The sequence below is a fragment of the Mastomys coucha genome, unplaced genomic scaffold (genome assembly GCF_008632895.1).
Source record: "Mastomys coucha isolate ucsf_1 unplaced genomic scaffold, UCSF_Mcou_1 pScaffold9, whole genome shotgun sequence".
Lineage (NCBI taxonomy): Eukaryota > Metazoa > Chordata > Mammalia > Rodentia > Muridae > Mastomys > Mastomys coucha.
In genome coordinates this window covers 108,289,218-108,315,329 of record NW_022196915.1, presented here as the reverse complement: position 1 = coordinate 108,315,329, position 26,112 = coordinate 108,289,218, and the positions used below count along the sequence as shown (strand labels likewise).

Sequence of the window (26,112 nt, the reverse complement as noted above, 5' to 3'; positions counted from 1 at the left end):
AGAGAGAGAGAGAGAGAGAGAGAAAGAGGGAAAGATTATATATAGTCAAAACATATTGTATGAAAAAAAACAATAACACGAATGTCAATTCCAAAAAGAAAACATACATTTTGATGTTGAAATTCATTTCAAATAATCTTTGTTACTTAAAACAATGAAAATGGTAAATATCAACAATCGGAAAGTAATTGGCATAATATATCAAGCTCATGTTAAACAACTAACTGATGGATCTTTTGACCTTTTATTTGAAGAAAATTTTTCATTCATGTGAGCTATTAAGTCTATGAGCATAAAATTATTTTAAGTCTGTGAAGTTAATAATAAAACCAGTCATCATTGCTTCTTATACCTTATGACTTTGCTTTTATTTTTCTTGCTCAAACAGGCTTGATACTTATTTTGAAAAAGTCAGCTTCAATTCTCTCCTGTCTATGATTTAAGATTTTAGCGGTGGTGGTGCACACCTTTAATCCCAGCACTTGGGAGGCAGAGGCAGGCAGATTTCTGAGTTCAAGGCCAGCCTGATCTACAGACAGCCAGGGGTACACAGAAAAACTCTGTCTCCAAAAACCAAAAAAAAAAAAAGACTTGTTAATGTTAATTAAAGTAGAATTTACCTGTAGAGATTAAGTATCTGCATTGTGAAAAAAACTTTTCAATAAAAATTAAAACAATGCAAAAAAAAAAAGATTTTAGTAATTGAAATTCATGAGACAGTTAGTTATTAGCATAATTTTAAGCAAGTAAACTGTAGTTTTGGATACATATCTAGTAGGAATAAAGATTTAAATTAACCGTCCAAACATTCAGTTCAATATTTTACTTTGAAAATATATCGCCCAAGAAAAGGCAAAGGTAGCAAAAAGTAATAATCAAATTTAAAGTGACTATTAATCGAGCATGTATGAAAGAAGCAATAAGTTATAAGTAAAAGAATAGTAAAGGTTATAAATCTACATTTTAATACCATGAAGAAAGTAAGAAGTCTTCTGGAAGGATAGCAAACGTGTCTACTGAGTAGTTGAAGTGAAGTGTCACAGAACAAAACAGAACACCTAGACTTAAAAAAAAATATCCTGGAACAGAGAGAGTTTAGCAGTTAAGAGTACTTGCTGCTTTTTGAGGACCTGTGTTTGGTTCTCAGGACACAAGCCTGGTGGCTACAACCACTTGTAACTTCAGCTCCAGGGGACCTGAACTCTTCTGGCATCCACAGGCACCTGCACGCATAATACAGACAAGCACACATGTACAGAAAATAAAAACTTGCAAAGCAACATTTCATAACACAACATTAAAAAAGGAACTAGGTAATTCACAGACCCAAAATAACAGGATGGAAAGGCAAGGCTGGTGGCACATGTCTGTAATCCCAGCACTCAAGAAGATCAGGACGAGTTCAAGGCCATCTGAGGCTCCAGAGCCATGTGGAGGCTAGCCTGGGATATGGGAGACCATGCTTCAAATGAAACAGAAACAAATGAAAGTGGAGATAGACCAACAGCTTTGACTCCCACATTACTGACATCTTTTAGAACCAAAACCAAGTCAACCACAGAACATCAGTGTTTATGAGAAAGGGGCATACTCTTCAGTGCTCTCTGAAAAAATGTACAGGAACTGAGTGAAAAAGAGACAGTCCTAGGGAGGAGTGATGAGGAAAACAGTAGATCTAGGCCCACTAGAGGGGAACAAGAAGGTCAGATAAGGGATAGGGTACAGGAAATACCAAGAATAAATGGTCTGTGTTTGATCATTCAAAGAAACAACAGCAGCAAAAATGGAAGCTCTGGAGTTGAGACATACTGAACTGTTTTGTAAATGCAGTGCTACATAGGAATGAACAGGAGCTAATCATCAAAATCAAACATCCTATAAGAGCATGCCATGTACCCATATCCATAAATACTTGTAGCTGGGGCAAAATGAGTTAAAAGATATTTTAAAACACATAAGGTTAAATTAGCAGCATAAGTGAGTTTAAAAAAAGTCAGAAGTGAGGTGCTGAACTCAAGAAAGAATAAATAAAAGCAACAATATAAAATAAGTAGATGTGTTAGATTGTTCCCAATAGATCATGATGAAACCTTCTTAAATTTTTCTTCTCTGTGTGTGTGTGTATGTGTGATGTGATATGTGTATGCTTGCATGTATGTACATTTACATATGCATGTATGTGCACATGTGAGTGAAGGCCGGAGGTTGATGCTGGGCGTCTTGCTTGAACATCTTCTACCTTACATTTTGAGACAGAGTTTCCCAAAAGTTACAGCTCACTGGTTTGTCTAATATAGGCAGCCAGTTTGCTCTGAGGATGCCCATCTCTGCCTCTGGAGGGCTAGGACAACAAACTATCGGTCACACCGATCTGGCTTTTATATGGTGCTGGTATTCTGAAATCTGGTCTTCATGCTTGTATAGCAAAAAGTTGACCTGTTGATACATCTCCTGGCCCCTGGGGAAACTTTTTAAACTCAAAAAGAAATAAAAGTAAGCTCCCTATTATTATTCTCGGTATTTATATTGGAGAATGCTACAGCAAAATACTAGAACAAGTGACAGAATTGTAAAATAGCATATTTGAAACAAATATAGAAGCATATGCTGTGTCTCTGGAAATATTGCCCAGGAAGGACAAGAAACAGAATCTATGCCACCTATGTTACGAGACTTTACACTTTAAAAGTGTTTTGGTCTTTGTCTCCCCGAGCAGCAAGTGACTTTTAAATTAATGAACATCAGATCATCATCAGACATTTCAGCAGCAATCCTTTTGATCAAAAGAAACTTGAGTACCACATAGGATTGCCAGGAAAGACTGTGGGAGATAGGCTTTTTTTGTTTTTGTTTTTGTTATACCCAGGAAATCTAAATTTCTTGATTAAAGAGACAGAAAACCTGTTATCATGATGTTATTGTACAAACAAAGCACTATTTAATAGTGTTCCCAGGAGCTCTTCCCAAAGAAGCTTCTGAAAACCATACCTCTGACAGACATATCACCAGCAAAACTTACTCAGATGCTAACAGAGGTACCAAATAGCAGTGGGAGGCCCTCATATGGAAGAGCTGAGACAACATGAGGGGTAAATAAAGAGGAAACTCACTACAGCCAGTGGGAGGCACTCATATGGAAGAGCTGAGACAACATGAGGGGTAACTAAAGAGGAAACTCACTACAGCCAGTGGGAGGCACTCATATGGAAGAGCTGAGACAACCTGAGGGGTAAATAAAGAGGAAACTCACCACAGCCAGTGGGAGGCACTCATATGGAAGAGCTGAGACAACATGAGGGGTAACTAAAGAGGAAACTCACCACAGCCATCTTCTCGGATGATATGGGACAGGCAGGAAGTAGAATATAGACACTGCTTTTTCAATGTCTAGTCATCTTGGCTGTGAGTCTGTGGATCTATCACTGTTCTAAACTATGAAATAAAACTAATGAATAATTATGAGATAGCTGAATTCTTTCATCCATTGTTAACTTGGAAAATCAAGTCTTGAAATCAAAAGAAAAATATACAGAAGTCATATAGAAGAAGTAAGCAAAATTCCTATGTTCTGAATCTAAATTGAAATTACAGGAGTCAGCTCAGGTTTAGTCCCAGAATGGGGAGCAACTGGGCAGCAGTAAACAATTCTGAAATCTAGATTATGTACTCAAATTTTTTTTTCAATAAATGTATCAGGGATATTAGGAGAAATTATTATTGATTTTGAATAGGAAGTGCACATAATTTTAGATCATCTTGTCATTGCTGGGAGCCAAGAAGCTGTGACAGCAGCTGCTAGCATCTTGTCTAAAGAACCGATGGGCCAATAGGCAATTGATCACTTGACCTATGATGAGAGGAAGACCATAGAGTTGATGGGTAGGAAAGAAGACCATAGAGTTTATGGTGTAGGGAGGAAGAGGGGAACCTGGGAGAAGTTGGAGGAAGGAAAGAATGCAATCAAAATATATTGCATTAAATTATCAAGGAATAGATGACAAATTAAAAATAGTAGTTGTAATGAACTAAAATCCATCAAATAGTCTTAACTTTAAACTCATAGTGATACTTTAAATAATTAGTCACTTTTAAAGGATTGTACAAAGCCATTAACTATTAAAAATTGGTACAAAAAGATCCAGAATCATGAACTTACCTTGACTGTTTTCCATTGGCATTCTACTGGTAAACAAAAACTAATACAGGAGGGTCAGTTCCCTATTAAAGAATTCAATGAAATGCAAAGAAATGACAATCTTGCAAGTAAGATGAGTCTATACAATGAACATCAATGATCTGGTGACAAAGTATGACAGCAAAGAGGACCCTGCCAGAGAATTATAAAACCGGAACATAACTGGATCAACCACTGACTCACAGGAAACAGAGAAGGCAGAAGACCCTGTGAACCAACCTGCCCTTTGCCCTTAGGAAACCCACATGACCAGGAACTGAAGAAGTGTCCCCACTCTGACTAAAAGATCTTTCTAAAAATCAGCAAGAGCCGCTCATGCATTGCTGTGTTGTTGCAATCCAGATTACAATAATTGCAGAAAATAAGATGAATTTCATGGCTTTTGAGTTCTGTGCTAAAGTGTACAATTTAGGGAACCTCTCTCTCTCTCTCTCTCTCTCTCTCTCTCTCTCTCTCTCTCTCTCTCTCTCTCTTCTGTCTCTCTCTCTTCTGTCTGTTTCTCTCCCTGTCTCTCTGTCTCTATCTCTCTCTGTCTCTGTCTCTGTCTCTGTCTCTCTCTCTCTCTCTCTCTCTCTCTCTCTCTCTCTCTGTGTATGTGTGTGTGTGTGTGTGTGTGTGTGTGTTATAGGAGCTGAACCTAAGATCTAATTCAAACTAAACAAAAGTTCTCAAGATGTGGGCTTATCTTTGAAATCAGAAGTTTAAGATGTTAAATAAAAATCTGTTTTACCTTAACAATTAAATTAAAATTTACTGGTTTTGTTCATTAATTCAGTCAAGGAATTGCTACTTTGTGATTCAAATGCATTAGGTTTGCAAATAAAACTGCAAAACATCAAAAATATTTTCCACTAATCATTTGTCTTCAGTGGAAGCTCTATCCGAATAGATCCCCTCTCTTCCTCCTATTTTCTACGTGTTTGATGAACTTATATTCAGTATGAGCTGTTACTGACTCCTTTCACTCTCATGATTTGCAATTTATAGTCTGAAATTACATGGTTTGAAGTAACTCTGTTGAGTTTGGTTTAGGTGACTAGTAGTATCTTTTGAGACCAGAAGAGGGCACTGAGGAGCAGTGTAGCTTGAAGTTCTTTTGTGAGTAACACAGACTAAGAATCTCATTTTTAAAGGAAAAATATAAAGCTTCAGTACTGCAGTCAAGGACTAAAGAACAACTGATGTCTACAGTTACTATTTACTATTGAAAGAACAGCTTAAATATATATAGAAAGATATCTAGCATATCTAATACACATCTTTCAGAACATGGTAAATCTTAATCTGCAGGTTATATGTTAAAACAAAGGAATCCTACTACTTCTGCTCTTAATTGTAATACCCCTCTTAAGGACAGCCCAGAACATATAACCACTGTATTTGCTTTAATCAACTCAAGTTTTTGTACTAGGTAGCATCCCAAATATACAGTACGTATGTTTGGTAACAGCTGTTCCACTACAGTGTGCCGGTGACTAAATTCCAGTTGCCTTCCGCAAGAGACAAGGAAGGCATGCTTTGAGCATCGTGGTGTTTGCCTTCTCTGCCCACAATTTGTCATTGCTGGCCCTCCTGTATCCTGTGCCTGGCTTTTGACTCTTGGCCGTATGTTTCTAGTGCTCAGAGCAGGAGCCCACCCCTGGTAGGTTCTTCAACCGTAACTCCTGAACAGTGATCCCCTCAGCTTCAGCTGTAACTTCTGAGCCCTGTTCCCGTGAGATGTGCTAAAAGCTCAGATTGTAAAATTCTAGTGTCACCTCTTTAATCATAACAGATGTTAGAAAGTAAATGCCCTTTTACATGCTACTATTAAATGTACCTTCTAAATAAATGATATTCACTCTAGTCTCTATTAACATGTGATTAGTTTTTCTAGGAGTTCTAGTCAATTCAAAAACAATTTAGTTTTTATTACAAAAAGATAAAATTTTTATGGATGTGGATGGAAAGGTCAGACTATTGCTTGGTGATCCTGCATTTCATTTCAGATCTGCTGTGTAACATGAAAACTATATTTACATCACGATGTTATCTAAGTGATCAGTAGTGATGGCTAGGACCAGTTTGTGGGGGTTAGAACTGTGACTAGGTAGGTTAAGTGCTCGCTATGCAAGCCTGGGAACTTGACTTTAGAGCCTTACTACCCACAAAAATAATCTGGGTGTCTCAGTAAGGATCTGTAAGCCCAGTGCTGTGGTACAGAGATGAGAGGATCCCTGGGGGCTCACTGGCCACTGTAGCCAGTCAGTGAACCCCAGGTTTAGTGGGAGATTCTATCTCAAAAAATCAAGGCATAGAGTGATAGAGGAAGAAACTTAATAAATATTGACCTCAACCTTCATATGAACACACACAGAAGAAAAGATGGATTTGTGGCTCTGCCCTTTCCCAGGCTTGGCCATATAGACATCTGGATTTACAGTAGTGTTTGTTTGTAAACTGGTTAGTAAATGGGAGCTCGTGTGTTCCAGCCTGGCCTGCCTTACTGAGCAGTTACAGAGTTCAAGAACCTGGCTCCTATCTTTATTTTGTTGTTAATGGTTACTTATATTGTGCCTAGCAGATAGAAAAAAATAATCTACTGGTGGCAGATGGTGGCTCACTCTCCCATCTTTGGTTCCCAATGCTGACTACTAAAAGTACCACATTCTTAGTTCTTGGAACTATAACCTGGATGCTACCCCTCTCTATCTCTCCCTCCCCTCTCTCTTCCTCTCACCCTCCTCCATTCTCTCTCTCTCTCTCTCTCTCTCTCTCTCTCTCTCTCTCTATATATATATATATATATATATATATATATATATATATATAATTGGATATTTTCTTTATTTACATTTCAAATGTTATCCCCTTTCCCAGTTTCCCTCCCTCCCGAAAACACCCTATCACCCACGCACTCCTACCTCCTGCCCTCGATTCCCCTACACTGGGGCATCTATCCAGCCTTCATAGGACCAAGGGCCTCTTCTCCCATTGATGCATGGCAAGGCCATCCTCTGCTACATATAACATATACAGCTGGAGACATGTGTACTCCTTCGTTGATAGCTTAGTCCTTGGGAGTTCGGGGGGGGGGGCGTACAGGTTGATTAATATTATTGTTCTTCTTATGGGGTTGCAAACCCCTTCAACTTCTTCAGTCCTTTCTCTAACTTCTCTATTGGGGACCCTGTGCTCAGACCAATGGTTGGCTGCGAACATCTGCTTCTATATTTGTAAGGTCTGGCAGATCCTCTCAGGAGACAGCCATATCAGGCTCCTTTCAGCATGCATTTCTTGGCATCCACAATAGTGTCTGGGTTTGGTAACTGTATATGGGATGAGTCCACAGGCTGCTGAGCCATCTTTCTAGCCCCTCCCATCCTATTTTCTTTTGACCACTTGGCCACCTGGAAAGTGGTTAACTAATCTAACATGCAATCAATGAGCAGGACAGAGCTGACTTTGCTCTCCAGGATATTTTTCTTAATCCATTCCTCTGGAGTGACTTTTACCATTACTACCTAGAGGCAAACTTTGACCTTCTTTCCTGTTATCTTTATCCATGCCAGAGGATAAAGTACCTCCTGAATTTATATTCAGATTAGTATTGTATTACAGGCCAGGAACATGCAGTGACAGAGTGTGGACTAGAAAAAGACCTAACTAAACAATGATAAATACAGGTCCCAGGTGTTAATTTCAACATCAAATTATTTGGAAACTGAATCACTTATTCAAGTGATTGACAGTGTCACTACCAGCAATGTACACACCATATACCAAGCATGCAGCCTCACAGTTACAATTTCTGCACAGATAAAAATAAAACAGAGAAAGAACTTGAATCATTATGTCAAGCCAAACTCATAAAACTAACGCTGGTTTTGTCATGTGTGCAGCCTAACTTTAAAATTATATGTGGGGGTGAGGGAAATGGAGATAATACAATAGGAGGAAGATATATTAAAAGAAAGACAACTTGTGACATAGAGGTCAAAGGGGAAAGAGAACTAGTGTTTGAAGGATATATTCTGTCTCATGGATTGTGAATAGAACATTCCTTTATATCCCAAAACTAAACTGGTCCTTGCACTTTTCAGCTCCGCAAGTCTGTTTTCAGCATAAGAGCAAGGAACCTACTGGAAAAGGAGACGGCAGTCACAAAAATCTTAAGGTAATGCCAATAAATCTGGAACATGCTTTACCACAAGTGGGATTATATCAAGGAAAAAAATAACTTTTCTCAATGAATTCATTTTCTGGACAGTAATATTTACTTTCAGCTCAATTGTAGAAATGTGTATCTTCATGATTACAGATAATGTCAAATACATTAGTAATGTTTATCTAGAAAACATACTATTTTAGTATCATAATATGTCATGTTTATTACTTCATATCTTTAAATAAACTATACCTAAAAGCATTTACAAAAAAGGTAAAAAGAAATAACTATTCTTGATCATCTATATCTTTTGTGATAACTAAAGGAAAAATCTGAGGGAAACACAGCAAAAGTAAAAGTTTTTAAAAAATAATTCTGATTTCTTCATCTATTACCAAGGATCTGTTAAGATTTGAAAGTCCTGCTGGAAATGTCTATACACCATGTGTTTGTGGTGCCTGTAGAGACCAGAAGAGGACATTAGTTCCCTTCTGACTGAAGTTAAAACTGGTCGTGAGCCTTCATGTGCTTCAGGTGCTATGAACTGAACCTGGGTCCTTTGGAAGAGCAAGAGGTTTTAACTGCTCACATATTTCTCCAACCCCATATAGCCACCTTCAAATGATCTTAAAAGCATATTATTTTAGTGCTACTCTAAAATATGTCTTGAAACAAAGTGTCGATAAGGAATCAATCTGACTACTTAAGCATACCAGACTATACATTATAGTAAACAGTGTTATGATTCATACTAAGTATGTAAGTATTGGGGACATCAAGATTGTTGCATGTATTATGTATATATGCAAATGATAAAAGTGGTATGGCTGGTAAAGCCAATAGGCACCTTTCTATGGTGAAGTAATCTACAAATGTGTGGTAAGTGGAAGAAATCAGACTCTTCTACCAAGTTTATTACTAGGAAAGATCATGAAAGCATATTTCCATAATGTATATTACCATGGCTTGGGAAGCCATGATGAGGAAATACAGAAAAGTATATACAAGGTGAGAAACTATAACTTTATAACAGTACCTGAAACTCGTGAGAGAGAGAAGAAACATCCTAGCTCATGAAGACACATTCCACTGTGTTCTCTCTCTTCATGGATGGCATCCAGGCACAAAAGTCATATGTGTATTTCAGCAGCTTTTTGAATTGAAAATAAGTATTGCTGGAGCTTGAGTATTTACAACCTGATTAGATAAACATAAAAGGTCTTATGAAAAGAGACAGCCTGAGTCCCAAAGTAGCTGTGTTCTGATAAGTTGGTCATTCATCTCAGTGTCACCCTTAGAGTATATGCCATGAAACTGATTTGGACAACTCTAATGATCTACAAGATACTTAGTCAAGCTGACACTATACCAGCAGGTTCAAGGCAGGGATCTATAGATTTGCTGACACATTTACTAGGAAAAGAAACATCTATTAAATAAGAAACTACTCACAGAGTAAATAACCCACTTCAAGTCTAATTCAGAGATTTCCTTCTGTTCCTCCACTGTTACATCTGCCCTTCATCAAATCTGCTGTGCTTGGGATAGACAGTGAACATGCCTGTGTTCGAGTGCATACTTGATTTCTGCACTGGAGATGCACAGTGAGCCAAATGTGACCAGTTAATGACTCTATACCCTGAGTAGCAACCAGCAAGCCAAGACCAGAGTTGTCAGTGAATGACTCTGCTCTTGGTACCCAGCCAAGCTGTGACCAGAGTATCTACTGAGTGACTCTGTTCCAAAGATATCTCAATGCTGTGAGGATGAAAAGGGAAGGAGTTATAAGGAAGGAGTCATAGGCCTCACCTTTATGTTCTTCCTGGTTAATGTTGGCTGTCAACTTGACAGTATCCAGAATCAGCTAAGAGACAAACCTCTGGCCATGTCTGTAAGTTCTAGATTAGAATAACTGAGGTAAGAAGCCCCACCCTATGTGTGAGCAGCACACTACCATGGGCTGGTCCTGTACTGTAAGAGGGAGAGGCTGCTGAACACCAGCATTCATCTCTCCCTGCTTACTCGCTGCAGTTGCAGTGTGAGCAGCTGCCCCAAGCCTTGGCCACCATGACTCACCCGTCATGGTAGGCTATGTTCTACATGTGAGCCAGAATATATCCCTCCATCCTCAGATTCTGTGTCAAGTATTTGGTCTCAGCAATGTGAAAAGTCACTAATGAGCACTCTTTTAAGGGATCCATTGCCTCCCAACTTTTATCCATTCCCTTCTTTCCTCTCTCCCAGTTGATGAGGCCAGAGGCACCCTCAGGGAACCATTGGGTACACTAATGTGGTATTCAGTTCTGAGGCAGCCAATTGAAAGGACAGGGCTTTTCCAAGAGAATCCCATGGGCCAGTGCTCTATTATTTATCTGGGTGACAAATGTTCTAAAGCCTCCCAGGAAATCATTTCATTTACAGTTAGGCCTTGCAAAACCCTCATGTCATAAGGTATATGTGAACATGTCATTTGAATCGAAAAAAATAAATCACACTTTTTCTGAGATCTGATCAGTTTAACAATGAAAAGTGACTTAATGGGTACACACTGTCACAAAAAATGAATGAATTAGATGGGTGGAATAAAGAATGTTTTCAAAAATTCTATCCTGTCACATATATAAACAGTGCTGCAAGGGGGGAAATTTTAACAGATTTTTTTTTTAATATTCAGAACTTTGGGGCTTTTATTTGGAAAAAGTATATGATGTGAGGAAAAAAATCTTTAAACTCTCAGGAAGTACAGGCTCCCCTCAACCTTTCCAGACAGTTGTTAAACTTGGGGATAGCAAAAACCAGGAGTATTTCACTACATCCCAGATAGAGCAGAAAATGAAAGGAACTTGACTATATGTCACTTGTGGATTTCAGGAAATAAATGGTTATAGCTTGAAAAATTATAGGATATTTTAATATAGATTTGATATTTACAAAAAACATTCATCTTTTTTGTTCTATAAAAATGTCCTTGCTCCTCTGAGTACATGAGTGCATAGGTCCCATCATTTCCAGAAGACACTCTTTCACTCCTAATGCTAAGAAAGCAGGCTTATCTCTGGACCTTGCTGGTTAGTTAGCCAAGTCCAGTCAGGTTCAAATAGACCATGTCTCAAAAGGCATGGTGGAGAATGACTGAGGAAATACCAGACATCAGTCTCTGTCCTGCACATGCATATACTTGCACATAAACCCATATATTTATAAACACATATATTTATACACACACACCACACATATACATGGAGTTTTGTCTTAAAGTCCATTTATGAAGTTTATTATATTTACTGACTTATGAATGTTGAACCACCCCAACCCCTCTGTGATAAAACAGCTTGGACATAGTGTATAATCATTTTGATATATGTCTTTATTTAGTTTACAAGTATTTTATTGAGAATTTTTTAATCTATGTTCATCAGGGATATTGTCCAATAGTTTTCTTTATTGTTGTGTTTTTATCTAATTTTGGTGTTGTAATCATACTGGTTTCATAAAAGTAGTTAGGGAATGTTCCTTCTGTTTCTTTTCTTTTAATAATTTAAGAAGGATTAGCTGTAGATATTCTTTGAAATTCTGATAAAATTCTGCTTGAATCTATCTAGGCCTGGTCCTCTTTTGTTGGAAGGCTTTTTATTACTATTTCAACCTCTTCCTTAGTTATAAGTTTATTTAGGATTGTTGATCTCTTCTTGATTTAATGCGGGTGGTTTGGATAAAATTTGTTCATTTCTTTTAGGTATTCTAACTTAATGGAATGCAAGTTTTTAAAGTATATATTTTTTTATTTCTTTGATGTCTGTCGTGATCTTTCCCAGTACATTTCTGGGTTTATTAATTTGGTTTTATTAAATGTCTCTTTCTTTTTGTTCATGGGAAGGGTCTGTCAGTCTTGTTTACCTTCTGAAAGAACCAGCTTTTAGACTCCACTGATTCTTTTTTATGTTTCTATTAGTTTCTGCTCTGATTTTTTTTTCTATTTATTGCCAACTATGGAATTTGAGTTTGGCTTGCTCTTGTTTTTCCAAATTTTTGAGTGGCATCATTAAGTCATTTATTTGTGCTCTTTCTGAACATTTAATGTAGGTACTTAGAACTGTAAATCTCCCTCATAGGATTGCTTTTAATGTGTCCCAGAGGCTGTGTTGTGTTGTGTTTTCATGACGAGAGTGGCTGATCCTGCAGTCTACAGTATAGATAAATGAGCTGATGGAAAGAGCCTGGAGCTCGAGTGTGCATTGTAAGTGTAGAAGTGGGGCAGCCTCCCCTTCATAGCCATGTTAAGTTCTCTGGGTGTAGGGCCTGGGTTTGCAGCCCTGATCATCAGAATGCTACTGTGGCCACAGTTCTCCCTGGACCTACATTTCAAAATATGACTTGGCTGACTTGGATGCTGCTATTCAGCTCCACTGAAGATCGCTCCCTCCAAAGTCCTGAGAGCTTTTCTCAGCCCAGAGGAGGAGGGTATGTGTTTTCAAAGTGCTGCTACCTCTGCTGAGGCTTGCTTTCTAATTCAAAGCCCCCAAATCAAGCAAAAAATGCACTCTCATTCTCAAAACCATCAATGGCTATAGTAATATCACACAGCAAAAAAAAAAAAAAAAATCATTAAATGCATATTCCAAAAAGTTCTGTTCTGTTTTGGTTTGCCACAAGTACCTCATAAGCCAAGACAGCTTTATAACTTAGGCAAATGATCAGCTTGTATATTTGTACCCTGATATTTGATTAATGGCACTATGAACTTATAGTAAGAACTATTCTTGAAAGTCTAAAAATACTCTTTATTCTCTTTATTAGATTACAATGAAGTGTGCAAAGGGTAATATGTAGCATTGCCTTTGTTCCTGACTTTCATTTTAAAGACATCATTTACATTTTTAAATACTTTATTTTTGGCTTATGGGTGTTCTGCCTGCATCTAAATTTGTGCATCAGGTGTGTACCTGGTGCCCATAGAGGCCAAATGACAGTTTAGGATCTCCTAGAACTGGTTGTGAGCCACAGAGTAGATGCTGGACTTTGGATCTAGGTCCTGTGAAAGAAAAACCACAACAACTGAGCTACCTTTCTAGCCCTTTAAGATAGACTCTTTTTCCTAAGAGTGTCCATTATTTACTTATTTATACGATGGAGGATTTCTGTGGTGTCTCCTACATGCCATGGAATTGTTGTCTTTTTGCTTTTTCCCATTTGGCAATTTCTGCTTTTCAATATATCATCTTTTGTTGTTACTGTCTTGTTTTGTTTGTTTCTTTGTTTCTTTGTTTTTCAAGAGAAGGTTTCTCTGTGTAGTTCTGGCTGTTCTGAAAATCACTCTGTAGACTAGGCTGGCCCCGAACTCATTGGCCCAGAGGGAAATTTCCTAAGCAAAACTCCAATGGTTCAAGCTCTAAGATCAACAATTGATAAATGGGGCCCCATGAAGCTGAAAAGCTTCTGTAAGGTAAAAGACACTATCAATAGGACAAATTGACAACCTACAGATTGGGGAAAAATCTTCAATAACCCTATATCCTACAGAGGGCTAATATCCAAAATACATAAAGAACTTATGTAATTAACCTCCAAAACACCAAATAACCCAATTTAAAAATGGGGTACAGAGTTAAAGAGAGAATTGTCAACTGAGGAATATCAAATGGCCAAGAAGCACTTACAGAAATATTCAGAGTCCTTCGTCATTAGAGAAATGAAAATCAAAATGAACCTGAGATTTTACCTCACACACATCAGAATGGCCAAGATAAAAACCACAAGTGACAGCACATGCTAGCAACGATGTGGAAAAAGAAGAACATTCCTCCATTGCTGGTAGGATTACAAACTGGTACAACCACTCTGGAAATCAATGTGGTGGTCCCTCAGTAAATTGGAAATAGTTCTATAGCTGAAGACCCAGCTATACCACTCTTGGGCATATCTCCAAAAGATGCCCCACCATACCACGAGGACATGTGCTCCACTATGTTCATAGCAGCTTTATTTGTAGTAGCCAGAGGCTGGAAACAATCCATATGTCCCTTAACCAAAGAATGGATGCAGAAATTGTGGTTCATTTACACAATGGAGTACTATTCAGCTACTAAAAATGAGGACATCATGGATCTTGTAGGCAAATACATGGACCTAGAAAATATCATGAGTGATGTAATTCAGACCCAAAAGGATATGCATGGTATGTACTCATTGATTAGTGGGCATTAGCTGAACAGTACAGAAAACCTAGGACATAACCCACAGACTGTAAGAGTATAACAAATAGAAAGGCCCAAGTAAGGATGCTTCAATTCCACTTAAAAGGGCAGAAGGAGGGAGGCACCTGGGTGGGAGAGGGAAGAGGGAAGGGAAAAGGTAAACAGGATCAGATATGGTGGGGAGGACAAGAGAGAAGCTTAGTGGGCCAAGAGAATGAATGGAGATAAGCAACATCAGAGGGTGGGAGGCAGGGGGACCCTCTCGAAATTACCAGAGACCTGAGAGGTGAGAGACTCTAAGGACTCAATGGGGATGATCTTTGCCAAAATGCCCAAAACTGAGGAAAGGAAACTAGAAGAGCCTACTTCAAGGGAAGGGCAGGCCCAAGCAGAAGACAGGGTTACTAACCCACAGTCAGATTTTCTAAAAGAACTTCAGGGACAAAAATGGAGAAGAGACTGAAAGGCAGTCCAATGACCAGCCCAACTTGTGATCTATCTCATGGGAGGTCATCAAGGCCTGACACTATTACTGATGCTATGGTGTGCTTACAGATGGGAGTCTGGCATGGCTGTCCCCTGAGAGGCTCTACCAGCAACTGACTGAGACAGAAGTAGATACTTACACCCAGCCTTACACCCAACCTTACACCTAACCATTGGACTGAAGTCTGGGACCCCTGTGGTTGACTTAGGGGAAGGATTAAAAAAGCTGAAGGGGAGAGCAACCTCATAGGAAGACCAGCAGTCTTAACTAGCCCAGACCCAAGGGAGCTAGCAGATTCTGAGCACCAACCAGGAGCATACATGGGCCAGTCTGAGGTCCCTGGCACAAATAGAGCAGAAGTCTGCCAGGTCAGGCCTTAGTGGGAGAAAATGTGCTTCATTCTGGAGAGACTTGAAGCCCTGAGGAAAGGGAAGGCAAGGGGGAGGAGGAGTGGGATGAGAAAACTGTAGGAGGGGTTACAGAGGAAGGGCAATGACTGTAAATAAATAAAATAAAAGACATTGGGATTTCTTTTCAATCCACAATGAGGCATTGGTTGATCATGCATTTACATATCTATCTGTAAGAACATTTTTGTGAGTAACGAAGAAATACAAAGACATAACTAGCTGCTAATAAGGAGTGATATTCTTCCAACTGAGACAGAACTGAATTAAAGAGTTGGGAGTACTCACTCTGATAAAAATACAGCTTTTTCCTCATCTCAGCAAGAGCTCATCACTAGGGCCTTACCCATTATCATCTACACTGTCTCCACCTCAGATGAACACCTTGCCACCTCAATGTTGTCAGGTAAGAGCCATTTCTAGGAAGGGCCCATTTTCTCTTCTCTTGCTCTCTTATCCAACCATAAGTTTACATAATTGTCGCTGGAAAACTGTTTTCTCATTGTCTGAAGATGAGGTTACATCACATTAACCAACATCTGAATATATTTTAAAATATATTACCTTGCAGGGTTCAGAATTTGAATAAAGCCCTTCAACTTCAATGCTCTGTAAAGTCATATTGAGATTTCTTGGGTGGTAATTACATTTACTACAGATGTTCTCATGTAATCTAACTTTTCTATAATGAGTGAAAATAATTCAAAGACTCCTAGGCCTTTCTTTCATTACAGAATGTGCAGGCTTTTCCCACACCCTTGTTCTGGAACATTAAGAAAGAAGACATAGAAACAAAGAAAGGAAAAGAGGACCCCTGCTACTGTGTCTATAAACAACTAGTAGTGTTTAAAGGCTAATAAAACTCCAAAGATCCCTCTTATACTCATCATCTTTGGGCCAATTTAAAAATATTTTTGGTGGAGAAATGTCAAGAAAAATAGAGGCAATTCTTAAGACACAATTCTCTGCTCCTAGAAAAGATTATATATGTGGCTGTCATATAAGGGGCATTTGAAATTCCACACCACAAAGGCAATGTGGGGAGGGGAGAGAAAGAATCAATCTTTCATATGTTTTTTTCAAAGGCTTGGCAAGAAACCAGAGGTAATATTTTTGCAACTGGGAATGTGTGTTTGCTGAGGAATATTCCCACATTTGAGTAATCATCAGGGGTCCTCATCTTGTTTTACTTTCAAAGGTAGAGGGGGCATAACATTAACCCCAACTGGGAAAAGGAAAATGCCTCTCTGTAATTCTCCTCCAGGGAACAGGAATAAAGAGATTACATATGCCTGCATAATGGAGGGTCTCCTCACTCACACAAGACAAAAGACTTCATTATTTTTCACTAGACAGAGCCTTGTGCCTCTCACTTTCAGAAGCCAGGAAAGCTTGGACTTGTTGTTGTTGTTGTTGTTGTTGTTGTTGTTAATATTAAGCCACTAGATGGATTTTCTAAGAAAGTCTTTGTTTGCACGGTTTTCCACCAGTTTACACAGAAAATTGCACTGTGTTCTCAGATTTTCCATTAGAAAAAGATGCAGGCAAGATACTGAAGACCTTGGCTCTTCCACTCTACCTTCTATTTCCTCAAAGAAATAGTGACAGTGCTTAAAGACCAAAGTGTTATCTCTATACGATCAGCTGTGCTTTTCTCTGAATAACAAGTAAATGGACTTTTTTTTTTTCCTGAGACTCTTTTTCTTGTATCCTTCAATGATCCCAACACACAAAGACTAGTGAAAATTTTAAAATGGCCAATTATAGCTTGTCATTTAAGGACATCCATCCCTTAGCTAGAAATATGTGCAGACCAATTTGTCAGGTTAGGGGTAGACATCCTTGTATTCTTGAGTCCTTTGCTTGCCAACAGATTCCTTCAAGATGAAATACATTGGGATTCAGTTTCCAGTGATAGACCTATTCTCAGGTTGAGAGATTAAAATAAGTACAGCTCGTAGAGTCTTAACTTCATATCTACATCCATGCTCCTCCATCAGTTTGCACAAACAACACAGATGAAAACAAATTTTCTATTCATGAGAAGCAACATCTGAGGTATTCCTTTTCTTATTACTGTCTGGGTGTCTTATCTACTCTGTGTGTGGAGCTTATTCCAACTTGAAATAAAGTTAAGATTATAACTCAATTTAAAGTTCCTATAAAGACAATATATTTATTTTATTTCTAATGACTGTCATTCTTCACAAGTATGAATGGGTCAAATAAATAAAAATATTTGATCTTTGCAGCATTTCAAGGTTCATTCATCAAGTATTTTTTGGAGCACTATTTTTATTCAAGGGTTAAAAAAAATAATACTCAACAACTTTAAAATACAACCTTGCTTGTTGACTTAGAGCTTTGAGAGTGTGGTCTGTGTATAGATCTGAATGACCAAAGAGAATGGTATGAGAAAATGGAATGTTTTCTGGTAAAAGAATAGGCCAGAGCTGGGCAGTGGTGGCACACACCTCTAATCCCAGCACTTGGGAGGCAGAGGCAGGTGGATTTCTGAGTTCAAGGCCAGCCTGGTCTATAGAGTGGACAGCCAGGACTACACAGAGAAACCCTGTCTCAAAAACCAAAAAAAAAAAAGGAGGCCAATAAGGCTTTGGAAGTCACACTGAATTTCCTAATTCATCTTTTCCTGAAAAACAATGGGAAGTTGAAGGGTTTCAGGTAGTGAAAATAACTGTATTAGATACCTGCTTGCTGTATAACAAATGACTTCAGAGTTGCATTTGAACACTATATTTCATGTCTTACATTTAAACACACCATAGCTAATTCTCTAGCCTTGAGCTGCTCACAAATCTGCATGTACTTAGACTGATGGAGTATTCTTTTCTAGGTCATTCACGTGATTGCACATAGGAGTCAGATCCATACAAGGTGTTAGATAAATTGAGATTCTTTACCAGAACTACTGAGTTACATTTTACCTTGATTGATTGTCAATTTGATAAGACTTGAATTATCTAGAAAACAAATGTTTGGTTGTGTCTGTGAAAACAACTTTAGGAAACAATAACAAAAGTAGGAAATCCTACCCTGAACTTGGGTCATACTCACCATGGGCCAAGGATCTAGACTAAATAACAAGATGGAAAGTGAGTAAAACATCCTTAATCTTTCCATATCCAATTGATAGAAACACCATTTTCCAATTATTACTATTTTCCAAAATAGCAAGACCTTTTACATGTCCAACAAATGTGACACAGTTTAAGTGTGAATCTGTTTGTTATATAAAGAAACATGCTAACATGACATGCTTTCTGGCCAATTTCTTTAACCAAGTGGTTTTGGGACCAAAGTGCTGATCTTCATGTTATTTTTCCATCTCTGAGTTCTTAACTCCACCTTCTGTTCCAGAATCATCTCCTCCTATCACAGAGTCTTCCTATTCCCATTAGTTTGGCCTCTGTTCTTGTTGTAAAATGAAATTGGAGGTTTCTGTTTGGTTTTTGATGAGCTAATAGATCTACAAATAAATCATCTCATCTGTATTCTCACCTGTTTCCCTATGAGACACTGCTGAAAGACAAATAGACTTTATAAGCCACAGAAGAGCATGCCTTGAAGAGAGTTTGGCTTTTCAGTTTTAATAGAATCCTGCCATTGTACTTGGGTGGAAAGATATTCCTTCATAAAACTTCAATCACACTTACTGTAATATGCCCCAACCAATGCCTTTACTCAGATGTGTATTTTACAGTTTTCTAAAAACAATATGAGCTCTTTGTTTTCAGCTAAGAAAGGTTTTTAACCTATAGTTTCTCAACCTATAGTTTCTCAATTCAAATGCCATAGTTATGCTCAATTAAAGAAATGTGATGTCAGAGCATTTAGTCAAACAATAGGCTCAACTAGAGAGTGATGATGGGAGTGGGGAGGGGTCAATTTTAATTTTACACAGGTGTACAGGAGGCACCACTGGGGAGACCAACCAAAGAAAGTTAGGGATAGCAATGCATAGACACTGAAGTGTTGAAGGTGACCTCTCAATACTGGTTGGATGGTGGGGAGGATAATGTGGGTCCTATGAGCCTGGTTTCATTGTGCTCAGATTATGTGGGAGCCATAGACCCAGGGAGAGGGTAAGCACAAAGCTTACAGGGCACAAGAAGTCTCAGATGGAGCTATTCCACTGAAGAACCAAAAGCCAGTCAGCTTATGCTGGGTTCCAAAGGACCTCTTGACTTCATGTGTTATAAGTTAAGCTGCTTGTTAATAAGAAACTCATAGTTACTGGGCATTTAATTCTTTCTTAGTAAATACTACTGTGAACAACATAGGGGGAATTTGGTAAAGGGAAAAACAAAGGTTTGGCTACTCTAAACCATTTGAGCAAAGGTTTTCTGTTTGCAAGATGGAACTGAAAACCAACACCCACATTCAATGTATGAATCATCCAGAGACCATAATTCTCATGTGTGATGAAACTCCAGCCTCTTCCAATACAATTGTCTTAATTCCATAGAATCAGAGAGAAAGAAATGACTCAAAAGACAAAAAGAAAATAAGGGACTGTTTTTCTTGTCACCCTGTGGCAGTTTGAATATGCTTGGCCCATGGGAAGTGGTACTATTTTGAAGTGTGGCCTTGTTGAAGTAGGTGTGGCCTTGTAGGAAGTGTATCACTGTAGGGGTGGGCTTTGAGATCTGATGCTTAAACTCCACCCAGGGTAGAAGAGATAGTCTTCTGACTGGTTTTGAATCAAGATATAGAAAGAACTCTCAGCTCCTCCAGCACTATGTCTGCCTGCATGCTGCCATGCTTCCTGTCATGATGATAATGGACTAAATCTCTAAAACTGTAAACCAGCCCAATTAAATGTTGTGTGTTGTCCCTTATAAGAGTTGCCTTGGTCATGGTGCTTCACAGCAATGGAAACCCTAACTAAGACATATCCCTTTAGCCATATTGTTGGGAGAGGAGAAAGAAGGGGGCCACGGTGGTGGGACACCATGGACTCCATGGAGACTTGGCTGCTCTGAACAGCAAGAGAGGGCACAGTATGCTTTGCAGAAGCTACCAAGACCTGCAATCAGCAGGCACAGTGGCAACACACTTCCCAGCAAGTGTCCATTTTCAGGCTGACCTATTGGACACATAACCCTACAATCCTTATAATACTAAGCCCAAGACTATTGCATTTTTCTGTTTCCATTATAGGAAGGCCCTTCATATTCAATTATGCATGTTTTAATTAGGTTGGATGTGTTTTGTATTTTGGACCTATAGGTCTCAATGACTTAGGTAGGGGATGAGTATGATGATAAAAGAGTAAAAGTTACATGACAGTGGCTGAAGGTTAAATTTTGGTATTTTACAGAGATTGTTGGAGGTCTAGACATCTAAGGGAGAACATCACTTACTCCAAATAGGTATTCTCAAAATGTCTTCATAGTTTCAGTCTACTTTTCAAAAACTCAGTCTAGATATTGAAGGCTTTGCTTAACTTTTGTTAACTTAGCTGAACCTAGAAACACATCTTCTTATGCAGTATCACTGTGGTTCTAGAAATGAGTACAACTTCCCTCTACCACTCCACAGATCTCTTGTGTGCTAAAATGTCAGCTTGGGTATATCTCCTGCTCCTGACTAAAATAACAGCAGGAATCCTTGGCTCTTTTGTTGGTAATGCATTTACATTTAGTTAGATTTGTGAGATTCCCCCCCCAAGGATATACACTATGATTATCTTCCTTCTGTATCAAAAGCATTTTTATTGTATGTGTGTTGTTGCACATACATTGAGGTTTGTGAGTGTATGGGTGAACATGTATATGCAGCTGCATGTACATATATGTGTAGATGTATATAAAAGATTCTGTGCCTCTACCTTCTGAGACCTAGAACTACAGTTGGGTTGCCATGCCAATTTGGCTAGCACTTATGTGGTTTCCAGGATCTGAATTCCCATCCTCATGTTTGAAAAGCTCCCTAGCCTCATCATTTTTGGAGAGCATTGTGGGAAGAGGGGGCAGAAAAGTGTAAGAACCATAAATAATGGATGTCTTCAACAAACAATATTTTCATGACATAACAGGGCCATTGCACATACGAACTTATAGCAGCTGGAAATGTATACACAAGACCTACACAGGGAAGCAATGGGGGGAATTTGTGAGAATGGGACTGGGAGGAGAGGAGGACGGGGGGCTGCTACCAGGATATAAAGTGAATAAATAAATAAATAAATGGAAAATTTTTCTATATGAAAGCACACAAGCATATCCTCTCATTAGTATGCAAAATTGATCTCACGTTTTAAAATGTAAAATTTATGTATAGCCAGGAAGCATTTTAAAATACAGTTCTTTATGATTTATTATAAAATTATAAGTATAAAAGCTCACAAAGACCTACACAGTAGCAAGCGACCCATAATCCCAGCATGAATGGGGAGGGCCTCATGAAGTCCTATCCCTAGCTGAGAAGTTAATGCAATTGATGGCTGCTGGGAGAAGGATAGTAAGCTTTGTTCAGAAATATGGACCTAAAAAAAGCTACCCACTCTCTAGTAGATAACCCTACACCCATTATACATATAGGCAGCACTAGGTGGATTCAAACAGCTTTTGAGGGTCCATCATTCTAGGGTCCAAGTGAAAAGAAATAAAAACAAACCTTCCTGGGGGAGCTCATAGAGACCCCCCATGTTTGATTTTGAAATTATCAGCATGACTGACCCTGATGCTGAGAGATCCTTACAGAAAACTTACCAAGAGCAAGGGGGAGAATGTGCTTTCTGTTTATCTTCCAGCTCCTCTTGGTCTTGGACTTGTGCTTTGTGTTTCTGACACAAAGCCTTAAGGTCATTTTTCCTTCATGTGTTGTTTTGCTTTATCACTGGTGTTTCCTTAAAATTAATAAGAGCCATGAGCAGTGATGTATTATTCATCCCAAATGCACAAACCATGCATTTATCTAGAGTTTCTTTCTTTTGCTAGAGCTTGCACTCGACAGCGCATGCTGAGTGGATCATTCGAAGGGCAGCCAGCAAAGGAGAGGTCGATCCTCAGCGTGCAGCATCACATCCGCCAGGAGCGCAGGTAAATACTCCAGGAAGACGAACTCCAAAGACATCCAGGAAAGGACTTTACAAAAGTGTCTCAGTACAAAGCCTGGGCTTCTACCCTTGTTGGCAAGCAGGCATGGTGAGGACCTGGGTTCCAGCTGCTGATGGTAACAATAAAGAAATTCCCTACATGATTCAAAGACTTAAAAATCTTTACTTCAAAGATTCTTTCCTTGGTGATAGCCAAAGTCTCACTTTTAAGATCAGAAAGAACAAAAATCTGAAATCTTGTTAGATAGGATCAAAGATGTGTGGATACATCTTTGCTTTACAAAGAAATGAGTCGTTTCTGATATATCAGGAAAATTAGTCTTTTACTTGTGATTATTGATTACAGGTGAAAACTTTGTCTTTAGATGTTTTAACAAGTTGACTATGGTTGTTCTAGGTCACTAAGACATGGATCCAACAGCCAGAGGATCAGCAGGGGCAAATCTCTTGAAACTTTAACTCAAGATGTGAGTTCTAAGCTGTGCTTTGGGATTTGGAAACTTGATTATGAATGACTATATAAATGATTGCTTAAACAGTTTTCATGCCTGAGCTCTTCTATCATCTTTAAATGTTTCCCTATAATGGTGAATCAGGAAATTCAGAAAGCAAATTTCTTTGGCCAAGTAGCAAAAAATAGACCATGAATTGCATAAATATAGACATCCCATGCACGGAGCATGCCTCAGTTAAAAAGAATAACACAAAACTCAGAGAACAACTGGCTGTGAGTTCCTGGCCCCAACTCATACATCTACAACATAAGTGCTACACCTAAGATGCAGGGAAACTGCAGAAGAGGGCGCAGAAAGGTTGCAAAAGACAGGGCTGGGGTGTCTGTTGTGAGATTGTCTTCTATATTGGACAGGAAAACAGCACCAGTGAAATCTCTCCAATGAGGCAGCATAAACAAGACCTGAGTACAATATCAGTTGACATGCCAATGTGGATAGGAGAAATCTCATAAAGCCCCACGCCTAGATGAAGAATCTATAAGCAATCCATGACTGCTGAGAGAAAGAGAGCCTGGCTTCTCCAAGGATGATGCCTCTAATTATCCAATGCCAAGTGCTCAGCCCAAAAGAACATAGACATATACTCTATACTAAATGGGCTCTGTGGGTTATGCTTATATAATCTAGTCTCTTATTCCATGTTTTTTTTTTGAGTAGTGTTAATTGGTTCCTGGTTCTTTTTGAGTGGTCCAAAAGAAATGTACAGTCTACTTACTGAAGGAGCTAAAGAGGTTTGTAACCCCATAGGAAGAACAACAATATCAACCAACCAGACCCCCCCAAAGCTCCCAGGAACTAAACCACCAACCAAAGAGTACACATGGAAGGACCTATGGCTCCAGCTCAATATGTAGCAGAGGATTGCCATATCTGGCATCAGTGGGAGGAGAGGCCCTTGGTCCTGTGGAGGCTTGACGCCCCAGTGTAGTGAAATGCTAGGTCACTGAGGCAGGAATGAGTGGATGGGTCAGGGAGCACCCTCATAGAAGCAGGAGGAGGGGATAAAAATTAAAATAAAAAAGGAATATATAAAAATATATTTAAAAAGAGTCTAGTAAGAACATGGATCATTGACTCCTGTTTCTTTTCTTTGAGTGTCCCAATATAAATGTACAATCTACTTAAGAGTCCAGAAAGAACATATTTTTGAACACCTGTGTTGGGACACACTCCACAAAGGGAATCATGTAGCCAAGGTTGATCTAAAACTCACTATGTACCTGAGGATTACCTTGACTTTCTAAGCCTCTGGCAGTGTACCACCATGTTGAGCTTACACATTTCTGGGGCCTTTTGCATGCTAAGAAAGAACTCCACCAACTGAGCTACAGCCTCAATACTACATATCCTCTAACCGTTTTATTTATTCTAATTTTTAAAATCTTTCTCTCCCTGTTGTCATATTGCCAGCAGTATGGTAGGGCCTGGCACACCATAAAATTTCAATAAGTATATGCTAAGCATTTTATATTTTTTAGAGGGAAAATTTAGTTGTCAAGGTACTCATGGCTATTAAGCTATATGCAAATGAAACATTTTATATATAAAGGTTATAGCTATCATATGTGTTATAGTCTACATATAGTGTGCATATATAAATAGCAATGCTGATTTTAATTTTTAAAAAAGTCTTTTAGGCCTTTAAAAATCTTTCACTGTACTTACACCTTTTATTTCTAGCATTCAAATACAGTGCGCTACAGAAATGCACAAAGAGAAGACAGTGAAATAAAGATGATTCAGGAGAAGAAGGAGCAAGCCGAGATGAAAAGGTACCGGTGCGATTGTGTCCCGAGGTTCTCATTTAGGAGTGGCTCTTTCCCTTGGGCTTTTTCTTATTCCATAAATCTCCCCTTGAAGGAAGGTACAAGAAGAGGAACTGCGAGAGAATCACCCGTATTTTGACAAGCCTCTCTTCATCGTGGGGCGGGAACACAGGTTCAGAAATTTCTGCCGCGTGGTGGTTCGAGCACGCTTCAATGCGTAAGTATGGGCCGCTTAACCACACTCCGACCAGGTATTTGTCCCGAGTCCTGTGAACTGCAGGGAGTTTGTCACAGGAAGACAAAAGGACAGTGTAGTCTTAATGGGGTCACAAAATAAACCATGGACTAATTAATCATCCTGCTCCTCTTTGCTGTGCCTGACCAGGTGGAAAACAAAGGTTTCAAGGGTAGCTACTGGTGATAAAGCATTTAACAGCTAAGTACATGTACACATGTGTACATGTTTGGCAACTGTGTATGTCAATGTTACTAAGTCTCAATTTTCCTTTGAAAGCCTTAAACGGAAGGAAAAAATTACATGGCGAAGGATATTGTTCAAAGCTTCTGCCAGATTTGCACTTTCTGATGAAAAGGTTTATTCTAGAACAAAGTAGAAAGAAAATATTATCTATTGTTTGTATTACTAGCTGCTTGAGAAGAAACTCCACTAGCCACTCTCTCTACCTAACAAGTATGGAAGCAATGGGAAAGAACCTCTGGTTCAGTAATGCAGCGGATAAAAGGAATTTTATCTAGTGTAACGTTAAGTGCCTATCACAGATATTAAGAGTTGTGGAATGGGACGGGCAGATAGCTGCCTGGATAAAGGTTTAGCAGTCTGAGGTTGTAAACCTAACTTTAATCTTCAGCATTATGGTGGGCATAAGACCTGGGCATGATGATATGAGTGCTCATAACACCAACACTATGGTGATAGAGATAGGCAGCTAGCTTCTTGGGCCTCATAGACCATCAGTCTTAGACTAATCAGTGAGCCTCAGGTCCCAGTGAAAGATTCTGTATCAAACTACAAGGTGGATGGCTCCCAAAGAATGACACCTGAAATTTAACTTAGGCTTCCACCTGCATAAATGGGTCCACACAAGTGCACTACATACACACACACACACACACACACACACACACACACACACAAAGCATGGAGAAAATGTAAAACTTTCTACAATTATGTATTTTTCTTTCCCTGTATACTCATTCAGGTACTTGAAGTCCCTTGTGAATAAATAATATCATATAATATCCTTATCTATTGAATGCTCAATAGTTTCTAAAAAAAAAAAAAAAAAAAAAAAAAAAAAA

At 38.8% G+C, this 26,112-nt stretch overlaps 1 protein-coding gene across 5 annotated transcripts in view; it reads left to right on the top strand.

Annotated features, from left to right (window-relative positions):
• Positions 1–26,112, top strand: part of Nalcn (sodium leak channel, non-selective) — a 307,060-nt gene that overhangs the window by 236,283 nt on the left and 44,665 nt on the right. For all 5 annotated transcript variants that reach the window (XM_031360820.1, XM_031360818.1, XM_031360815.1 and 2 more), the window contains 5 exons: positions 8,278–8,351; positions 22,393–22,494; positions 22,909–22,978; positions 24,707–24,798; positions 24,887–25,009. In XM_031360820.1, coding sequence (XP_031216680.1) covers positions 8,278–8,351; positions 22,393–22,494; positions 22,909–22,978; positions 24,707–24,798; positions 24,887–25,009 — 461 coding nt within the window. The remainder of the gene's footprint in view (positions 1–8,277; positions 8,352–22,392; positions 22,495–22,908; positions 22,979–24,706; positions 24,799–24,886; positions 25,010–26,112) is intronic.